The following is an 11,217-nucleotide window of genomic DNA, read 5'->3' as shown; positions in this document are numbered from 1 at the left end:
GACGACGACGACGACGGCGGCGACGACGACAACGACACCGACGACGACACCGACGACGGCGACGGCGACGGCGACGGTGACGGCGACGGTGACGGCGTCGGCGTCGACGGTGACAACCACGACTGCGACTAAAGAGGCAGCTGAGACGAACAGAACGATAATTACGACAGATACGACGAATTCGACAGTAACGGCAGTAACAGCAAGGGCGTCAATTACGAAAAGAATAAAGTGGTGTTATTACTTCATCGTGGATATTTTACAGAAAATTTTGCATTGGTTGTGTTCAATGCAATAGTTGAGAAGTTAAATGTATAAAGAAAATACCTCAGACACAATGGATGCAGTAAGCAATGGAGCTTCAGGAAGTGCAGTGGCTTGTCCAGTCTGTACCCTCTATCTACGTGAGGGTATCAGCTTACAAAGACATTTGGATACTCATCCAAAAGAACAAGTCATTGAAGCTCTTATCAAAGCTAGTACCAATTCCTCAAATGTGCAACAGACACAGTTATCATCATCAGCACCTCCAGCATCTCCAGCTATACAATCATCCCAAAATACACCTCAAGTTGCACAGAATACTCATCTATCGGCTCAATCTCCATATCCTATAGGACCTATTTTCGAATGTCCACCTATTGGTACTGTGATGCCACCTCAGTTTGCTTCATTTAGTTATCAACAGTTTGTAAATAATGGCACTATGATGATACCACAATATGCAATGGCTCCACAAGCTAATCAAATGATGCAAATGCTGTATAATCCATATGGTATGTATCAGCAGCAACAAATACCAACTGTTCAAATGATTTCGCCAGTCACAGCCATACCAAACACCACTAGAGTCAGACCAGTGGTAACTATGGCTGGTGAAACAACTGGTAGGACTGCCATTGCTGTACCTGTAAATAATTCCGAGCCAAAACAAATTTTACCTGAGATTTTACCTGAATCAGAGCAAGAGTCTGAACAAATGTTATCAGATATCAACCTTCCAGTTTCTCCTCCATCATTAAACGAAGATAATTCTATGCAGCAAAATGAAAGTGAAACTAGTACAATTCAAATAGAGCAAGAAGGAGAGGAGCCCCTTGGTTCAAGTACAGATCAGCATACTGTGCAAGATGAATATGATAGCATTCCAAGATCATTGGCAATTACTTGTAATGTCAATGTCACTACAGATGATAAAGTTGAGAGTGTATTGCCGGATATTGATAATGGGGAATCGTCGTGCGTTGTTACTACAAATGTGCAGTGTAAGTCTATTCATTATGAATCGTCAGACATGCAGGGGTATGTACACAGATATGAAGATGACGATGATAATAATAAAGTTATTATGCCTGAAGTATCACCAATGGTAACAGAAAATGAGACAGAAAATGCAACTAATGAAAAAGTTCCTCACAGAGAAGAAATAAGCAAAAATGAAGGTACCTCAGCAGAAATGCCTGTAGAAGATACAGTAAAAGCACCAGCTCAGCCTGAAGTAGAACAATTAGAACGTCTTTTAATCACTATTATGGAAAATGAATTTAATAATACTCCACAGAAAGAATCCAATTTTGAAGATGATAAAAAGAAGAGTAAAGATACAAAGAAAAATACTTCTCCTGAAAGGGCTGAAAGTGTAATACATGAAATAACTAGTAATAATCCCATTGAATATGAAAACAGTTGTAAATCTGATGTAAAAGTAAAAGTTAATCAAAGCTCGGAAATTAATATAGGTAATGATGAAAATAAAAATTCTTGTCTTTTATACAATTATAAAAACAGTTTGTCTGCACCTCCATCACCTATTGTACAAAGAAGACCCCATAGAAGCTATTCTGTTCATTCAGATTTTAGTTCAAATGAATACCTTAATTTTTATCCAATTGGTTTTGATGCAAGCACATTGCACGATGAGGAAGATGATGAAGATGAAAAAAATGAAACAGAAGATAATTTTGATGAAGCAGATATGGAAATAGAGGAAATACCTAGCCCACATACTCCTTTCATTAAATATGATGAAAATGCAGACAATGTTAGATCTCATACTCCATTATCTGCAAGTAGTGGTATTTCTGTATTAAGAGTTAGAAAGGATCTTAGTAAACCATGTTCTCCTGCTTCTGTCCATTCATTTTGTCATATGAATGCTAATGGTATAAGCCACGATGAAGAAAGTAATGTTGCAATGGATGGATCACCAGAAAAAGATCCTATTGATTGTTCTTTAGTTGAACAAGATGTGAAAGCTGATCAGTCAGAACTTTCCTTATGCAAAAATGAGAAAAAAATGGAAGGGGATTCTGCATATCAATCTGGAATTAGTGACCATATGAGTTCGTTTTCTACAATTCATTCACAACATTCTCAGCAATCAACATTAATGGATGAATCATATAACATGCCAAGTAAAAGTAATAATCATGTAAATTTATCAGAATCTAGTGATGTCGCAAGTAGTTCTGACTCAAAGAGTTTTCATTCATCTAAATCAATTATACAAAAACAATCTGTGGAACTCCTTAGTTTAAATGAAGATGCCCATGCAGGTCCAATGAATGTGTTTGAATTTGATGGGCTTCAAATCTTAGTTCCTAGTACATTCATAAGTGATTCTTCACAAAAAGCAGTTAGTGGAACCAGCCAACAATCTATGGCAAGTAGTGAAGGTGGAATAGGTATAGATGAAGAAGTTAAAAGCATTAATATGAGAGCTGATGAAACTATGCCACCCAGAGGTGAACTATCAGAACAAGAAAGCAATGGATGTACAGAACAATCAGCTTGGCAGGTATGTAAGCTGCTCTTTGAATATAAATATATTGTTAAAATTTATTATAAATATTTCACATAAGAGTTTAATAGATTTATAAAATAACAAATGTTTTAACAAGTAATTTAAATATATACAATTAATTTAATTTATTTAATATTGAATATATTTTGTAAACAAATTTTCTATAAAAACTGATATTAAAAATTATGTTTATATTAACAAATTTATTCTGTATATTCAGTTATATGCTGGTCAAGAATCATCAAGAATGTCAACATCTTATGATCTAATGGCACGTGAAAGTTGGGAAGAATCTGATGGATCAGACAATGAAATTGGAGGCCCATTATTAGATAGCAGATCTTTAGCAACACATTTTACATCAAGTTTATTTTTAGATCGAGATAGAAAAACTCCTACAAAAAGAATGTTCAAATGTTATCATTGTCCTGAAGTATTTGATTGTCCGAAAGAACGCAGAGTACATAGTACCACCGCGCACAAAGAAGCTGGTCCGAGTAGCAGTAGAGAATCTACAGAACAACCTGAAGTAAAGGATATTAAGTTATTGGATGGCCGTATGAATGTATTTGAAGATATTTTTGTACCAGGTTTACATGTTCAACAAGTTTATCACCAGCAACCACTGTTACATCAACTTCAACCACCACAATCATGTACAGATGTAACTACAAAAGTAGAATCTGATCAAAAAATTGAAACACTAGTAATACCATCAAATATTGAAGTGATCTGCACCCTTTGCAATCAGAGATTTAATAGTGAAAAATCATTACAACTACATCATAGAAGAGTACATATTACAGAAACAACAAAACGAATTCGTGAGAGCACCAAGTGTCAGATATGTCACGAAGAATTTCCTTCGGTTCTATTGTACAATGCCCATTTAAAAATACATCCATTAGAATGTAGTCAATGTGGAAAGTATTTTTATAGAAAACAAAATTTCAAATTACACATGAAACGACATTTAGGAATTAAACCATTTCCATGTACTGTTTGTGACAAAGCATTTTTAACAAAACAGAAGTTAGATGAACATACCAATGGTCATACTGGGAATGCACCTGTTAAGTGTAATCTTTGCAATGAAACATTTCGCAGATATTCAAATCTAACACAGCACAAAAATAGACATCATTTGAATATAAAAAAGAAATTAAAAGATTACATATGTCATTGTGGTGAGGTTTTTCATACAAAGAAAAAGCTAGCTTGGCATAAAGAAACACATGATGAAAAACCCAAAGCATGTACATATTGTAACGAAAGATTCATTCACATGGCCAGCCTGACTAGACATATGCGCCGAGCTCATAATAAAAGATTCGTTCCAGATGCTCAAAGAGAGAGCGAAAATGTTGAATGTCCTGTATGTAAGTGTATTTATTTACGATCTTCCTTAGCAGTGCATATGCGAGTACATAATGGTGAAAGACCATATGAATGTCAAGTTTGCTCTAAAGCATTTAGTACTAAGTGGAACTTACAATTGCACAAATGGACTCACGCTGCCCGTAGCACCAAACCTTTCAAGTGTAATCAGTGTAGTGGCGCGTTTTACCGGCACAGTGATTATACTGCTCATATGAATTCTCATAGAAACGTGCGTCCTTATACCTGTAACTATTGCGGAGCGCAGTTCATACGAAAATATAATTGTTTAAGGCATGTAAAGGAACATGAAGAGAACAAAGCATATACATGTGATGTTTGCAACAAAACTTTTCATAGATCATATTATCTGAAAGAACACTTGCGAGTACATTCAGGTGCCAGACCATATACATGTCATATTTGTGGAAAGTCTAGCGGTACGAAATCCAATCATAACAAACATGTCAGAATTCATCATGCACGAGAACCTGTAAATACCGAAAATTAAAAAGCGAACGAGATTTTTGATCCAGTTTACTTAGTTAATATTTTTAATCATCTCACAATACTTTATTGTAACATTTTACCTCTTATTCTCCTATTTGCTGAAAATTTTTTTTTAAACTGAAGCAAACAATAATTCAGTACAAAAAAGTGATGAAATAAATGTAATACATCTATATATATTACATCTCTTAATCTTTTACAAATCTCGTTCGTTTCTGTTATTGTTTCTTAAATATTTTAATACAGAGATTTTAAACTTGAATTACTTGCTAGTATTATTACTAGCAGTATTTAACTAAATAAAGGGGTTTAACTTGCTTTAATTATAAAAAACAAGAGGACGATTTTACGTTGTATTGTGCATTGTGCATTGTGCATTGTATGTTGCACTTCGTAAATTTTCGTCATATAGTCTGCTAAATACAATGACTCGAGACTGTAACTACTTAAGATAATAAGAAATTTTTAACAAATATTAACTGGTACATGTCTGAAGATTTGAATAACTTCCATAAAGGAAGACTATACGATGAAATGCTTTTTGCCAACTTATACTAATTAACTATTAGATAATAATAACTAACTGATCAATATTATGGAATCATTAAGCACTTTTATGTGTTGGTCGTTGTACGAAATTTTTTTACAATAACTATTTTACACAAAGTATATATATTACGATTTTATGTATTGGCATCGAATGTGAGAAGGAACTGGGAGAATCGTATTTATTTGCATTGAATTTACTACGCATAAGCTCATATCAATAATTAGGATTATTAATTATCACAAGGTAGTTACGGATCTTAGTTATATTTATATATTTTGCAAAATATCTAATAATTTTTATCTCTAACTGTAATTCCAAGACTGATCGATGTTGGTTCCTCATATTGCTCTCCGACATACATATATTGAAATATATGTATGTCTTAAATGACAAGCAAGAACAATCGTGTGTGAGATTATTTGAAATATTTGGTATAGTGATACTGTGACAAATATCTTAATAGTTAATTGTTTTATATTAAAGTATTTGGCAGATCATGTATCATTTAATTTCTAGAGAGCAATATGAATGAAGAGGCGCTAATATATTAACTATATCAAAATTGTGTTACTATAATTATATTACGTTCGATGGACGTTTTGTTACGAAAGCCGGTTCCCATAAACTGTTACCGTAAATTTCAACAAAACTGCATGAAACATTTTTAAAATGGTTATACTGTTTCCATAACATATTTTGAGTTTCATCTTGTTAATAGTTATTTAACAAATTACATCTTAGTTTCGTTAATAGTTAAATATAGCAGTTTCCCAATATCGTCGATTATTAAGCGAAACTTATTTGCATGCATGACCAACATCGACGTCCAAATGTGCAATCGTTTAGTTAAACATATGTATTCTACTTGAATGCAATTGTAGATAATGTAAATATGTATATCAGTTTTATTTTATAACAGAACCGACAAATTCTGTTGGGAACTAATAATTGTCTAAAAATGACTCGTACTCTTATGAGGATAAAAATAGGCTATTAACTATTATCATAAAAAGAAACTATAAATCAACAACACCTGTATACCTTAATAAAAATTATGTATTGAGGTACTTTTTTAAATAAGTTTTTCTTTGTATTTTTATTACAAGTACCAATACCATATTTGTTTCTTGTTTGTAAATTGGAAATGTAATGTAAAAACGAATGATAAAATAAGAAAAAATATGTAAAAATATTGCAAATTGCGAATTCGATGAAAATATTTAGGACAAATGTTTTATGGATTTAAAAAAATGTAATATATTTTTCATTTGAAAAAGTAGGTAAATGAAAGATTAATTTTAAGTAAGTGTTATTTATTAAAATATAAGTGAAATTTATTTAAATGTACATACATATATGTATGTATCATGCAATTATTTGATGAATACTTCAAGAGTTAGCAAAAATGATTACTATTTATTAGAATATTTATTGATAAATTAAAGGACAAGTGTAATAATTTAAATACCATGTGTGTATACCTCCAAATATAACTCTCAGTTACTCATAGAACTTTACTAATTTTAAAGTTAAGAAGATGCGATATAAACAAAATTGGTTTTGAGTAGATGTTTTTATTCTGAAATTCAATATATTTTACATTTATAAAATCATATTCATTTAAAACATTTTTTCGAGAAAATAAGAAATTTTAGAAGAATTAAAATACTCGCTATTTTTACTTAAAATACTATAATCTATTGAATATTAGTACAAGCATAATTACAAATTAACAAAATAAAGCAAATAGTTCTATACTTAATATCAAACATTACGTTGGCAAAAATAAATATGAAACAACATCTTTTATTTTTGAGATAGATTACATTTGAAACTCTCCATATAACAGATTTCGTTTATACATATATAGCATCAATTTATATTTAAAATTTCATATATTAATTTTAATTCGGAAGAATTAAATATTAAAATGCATTCAGAAATTACAAACATCAGTAGTTTATAGCATTGATCATAATTTTTATATTACTATACTTTCACGTTGCTGTTGCTTAAAATCAGTAAAAAAATTCAGCTGTTTATTTTGACATAAAAAGGTATGAAATCAGATTTTAATTTTTAGATCTGATTTGAAACTCAATCTTTTTACAGAAAATATTAGCGAATAACATCAACGTTTTTTACGAGATTTAGAAGGTCGAATGTTCTTCTTAGCAGAATTAGAGGTTTCTGGAATTACTATACGACCTGATGCTATTTCTTCTCGCAATTCTGAATTTTCGACTTTGTTTTGAGCGTCAAGATAAAACATTAAATCCTGTACTTGCTCTTTTAAATTCGTTATTTCCGTCTGCTTTGTCTTTTGATACTCGGTCATTTCATCTTGCAGCATTTTATATTTATCTTGCCAAGAGGCTTGATTTAATTCCAATGCTTTCCTTAGTTCCTTTTCTTCAGTTAATTCTGCTTGTACTTGTACCAATTTATTACTAACTTGCTGTAGTCGTTTATCCACATTTTGTTTCTCCCGAGTCAATGTTGCTAATTGTTCCTAAAATATGTAATAAAAACAATGAACTTTCTCGTTTAATTTTCAAGAGACAAGTGGTAATAAAAATTACCTTAGTTTTGGCATTTTCTTCTGATACTTGACCCACTTTTTCTCTAAGTTCTGTAGTTTGTAATACAGAATGCTGTTCTAATCGCGCCAACCTATCCTCGAAATACTGTCGTTGAGTTTCCAACTGCGATGTTAAAAGATACGTGAATTCTAACTGTACGGAATCTACTTTTTCTTCCATTGCTGCTCCTTCAGCTTTAGTTGCTGTAGGTCCACCTTCAACCATTTTTCCATCTTTGTTTTGCAGTAATCGATGAACAAAATTATCTCCGACATAATCCCAGACTCTGTTATTTCCTAATTGCATAGCGTAACAGTGATGTGTTTCACGATAGTGCTGAAAAGCATGTCCCTGATGATATCGCGAACATCCTATATGTCCACATATTAGACAAATCCATAAAGCATCATTGCTTTCTCCAGTATCTAGGAAATATTTATACAATTTTTATTTTATTTGTGATATTTTCACTAACTTCTCTTAATTCACTTCTTTTTATCTAAAAAAATTATTGTTTACATACTACATTCCATACAGTAACTGTCTGCAAATGATTCTGGTGTTTGAGCATATCTACAAACTGGACAGGAGGTATCTCCCCATTTAGCTAAACAACTTGCATGAAATGTATGGTTGCATAATATTGTTAAAATCCCGTCAACACTTTCGTCCATTCTCTCTAAACAAACTGGACAAAGTGGTAATTCTGTGTGTCCAGATAAAGGCATAGCGTTATATGTCACTTCAACACTGTACACAAATACCATGTGACAAATAACATCTGGTTCAAAAGAATTATATGGAGTGCCATTAAAGGAACCATAAAATTCTGTTGCTGCATTCTGAAATGTTATGTAAAATGTAATGTTATAATACAGTAAAATCAGTATATGAAGAAGATTTAATTCATTAAAGATAATTACAGCAGATTTGAAGGTAATCAATGCCATATATTGATTGGGACTACCATCTCTAAGTATCCTAAAATGCCGAACATCTTGATGGCAAGGTGCTGTAAACCTTAGAAGATCATGACAGGTCATTGTAGCTGGAACTGAGAGAATGCAGATAGTTTGGGTACGTTCTGCTGCATGGTGTATATCCGTTAATTTGCTAGAATTTATTAGTATTATTACATATTATAGTACAAGACATAAATGATTGCAATTTATTATTTACATAATTAAAGGATACTCACTTTTCCTTATACAAGTGTATAATTCCTTTCGTCACTTCGACAAATGGGTTCCCAGAGATAAAATTGATTTGATCACAGGCACAGGCACTTGCACCAGCTATCTCTGAATCATCATAGGTATTTTCCTCTGAATTAGCTCTAGAGGCAGAGCTAGATTTGCTAGTTCCTTGAGAAGGAACTGCAGAGTCTTGATTCTCTGTAAGATTTGTGCAATTTTCCATGTTTATTTTGGATGGTTCTCTGCAACCCCTCATCTTAGTAGCCATTGCGCCTGGATTACGAAATCCACTGTGAATTAATCATGATACAAACAAGATATGATCTTTGTACTTTTAATAATTATTTTTTTAACAATCTTCATATATTAAATATTTGAAAGCATCTTTTAAGGTCTCAGAAAAAGCTTTTAAAAAATTAATAATATTATCCCATTTATAAAGAACAAAACGTACAAGGTAAAGAATTATGTAAATTTGAAAATGATATCTTACAAGCCTTACGTCTATTTGATCGTATATAATCAAAAAGATATAAACGTTCTTTCTAAAAAAATTTTATTTATTCTCTTTCGGATAAATATCTTATTTTCGAAGTTACATGAATTTTATAGAAAAAGGTAATAATATAAACACGACATTGTTATGACAAACAACATAACCTTAAAAGGTTTTGTAAACAAAAAGATTAACCGAAGCGATTCATTATAAAACAAGTAGTGTATAAATAAGTAATAACAATTGAATGTTACTACTCTACTTATACGATACACATAAATATTTACCATTCGATTCTTCAGAATCCTCGTCAATAATCTCGACGCGAATAACGCAGAGAGACACCGAAATAGGAGAAGAATTCATCCCATAAAATAATACTTATCGCGCATTATTACAAACAAATTTATCATTGTGATCACTATTCTTAAGTACTTTGTTAACCCTTTAAGCAACCCCCATGATTAACTAACAATGACCTTACAAGGTGTTACACCGTTTTCGATTAATAGGTTAAATTTATCTTTCACTCATTGCTCTTATATTTAATTGTCACAGAAATTATTGTAGACAGATTACATTCTGATTGTGCAAACTTATGAATACGATGAATCATGGAAAGTCACAATTTGTTGTGTAGTTCTTTTCTCTTTTCGCTTATCATTCACCAATCAAATACAATATATTCTTTCAAATCGGTAACTCCCACCTTTAAAAAGTAGTCAGTATCGCGCCATCTAATGTGCATTGTTATTATTAGAGAAAATTCCTTCTTTATTATTATGAATTATGAATCTTATAAAGTCAGTACTAATTAATAATTACATATCATTATTCAGTGTGGAAAAAATAAACATGATACAACATTGTTTTAAGAAGCGACAAAAGTTTTATTAAAGTTTTACCAAAATTTTCTAAATTATTCTTTATAATCATTATTAGGGACAATAGTATATATTCATTAAATATACAACATAATATAAATAGGCTTTACGTTTTTCTTTTTAGTAGTAGCTCTTCAATTTTTGAGCGCATATTAAAAAAAAAATTGCCGAACAGAATTATATAATTGCGCTAAGAATACTAAATTAGTGTCGTGAATAGAAAAATTTTATACAAGACTGTAAAAAATATAAAATATTAGACACCATGGATTTCGAAGAAGCCTTACATATTTTTTAATACCGAAACATGTCATTGTATAAATATAATAAAAACTCAGATAGATAACTTTGAAAGCCTAAGTCGCTATGAACCAATTTCGAATTACAATGAATCTTCTTAAAAAAATAAAAGGAGGGTAAGCGTATAATAATGTTCAAAAGTTCCAATAAAAATTGTTTTTATCGTTATAATATTACGTTATCATGCTTGTTCTTTTACGTACGATTTGAAAAATAATAATATATAATATTTCTCGTTTGATCCCGTATCAAGTATTTTATAAATAAAAAAGGACGATATGATGTTGAAAATGGCAACGTGAGTTCTCGCTCGGCATCTATATGCTAACGGCTAGGTACAAGAGAAGTAACTAGGGGGTGTTACTAGACGCGGTCGATAGACCTGATCGATAGTTTTTTTAAGACTTCCTTGTGACGCTTTCGCTCGGTCATTCATTCGTTCGTGTCCCTTCCGAGTGTGCACAATAACAATGGTTTTTCTGCTCCAAGAAACGTGGTGTCTTTTTATCCGAATAACGA

General features: G+C 31.5%; 2 protein-coding genes across 3 annotated transcripts; one reads left to right on the top strand and one right to left on the bottom strand.

The window, feature by feature from the left end:
* Positions 1-43: 43 nt before the first annotated feature.
* On the top strand, positions 44-6,320 carry LOC100743625. The gene is made up of 2 exons (XM_003489549.4): positions 44-2,797; positions 3,024-6,320. Exons 1-2 carry the CDS (start codon positions 311-313, stop codon positions 4,689-4,691), a joined length of 4,155 nt encoding a protein of 1,384 aa, XP_003489597.1. The 5' UTR covers positions 44-310; the 3' UTR covers positions 4,692-6,320.
* A 706-nt stretch (positions 6,321-7,026) lies between these two features.
* Positions 7,027-10,323, bottom strand: LOC100743979 (BRCA1-associated protein). Of its 2 annotated transcripts, none has more exons than XM_003489552.4 (6): positions 9,802-10,323; positions 9,021-9,291; positions 8,746-8,935; positions 8,346-8,664; positions 7,823-8,247; positions 7,027-7,752 (listed from the first exon to the last, which is right to left on the bottom strand). In XM_003489552.4, exons 1-6 carry the CDS (start codon positions 9,878-9,880, stop codon positions 7,372-7,374), a joined length of 1,665 nt encoding a protein of 554 aa, XP_003489600.1. In that variant the 5' UTR covers positions 9,881-10,323; the 3' UTR covers positions 7,027-7,371. The 2 variants fall into 2 exon arrangements, with proteins under 2 accessions (XP_003489600.1, XP_012241163.1); XM_012385740.3 differs by having other exon boundaries at positions 9,021-9,308; positions 9,802-9,938.
* Between the last annotated feature and the right edge of the window lie 894 nt (positions 10,324-11,217).

Source organism: Bombus impatiens, unplaced genomic scaffold (assembly GCF_000188095.3).
Source record: "Bombus impatiens unplaced genomic scaffold, BIMP_2.2 scf_0344, whole genome shotgun sequence".
Classification (NCBI taxonomy): Eukaryota; Metazoa; Arthropoda; class Insecta; order Hymenoptera; family Apidae; genus Bombus; species Bombus impatiens.
Note: the sequence above shows the minus strand (reverse complement) of the source record. Positions and strands in the feature narration are given on the sequence as shown.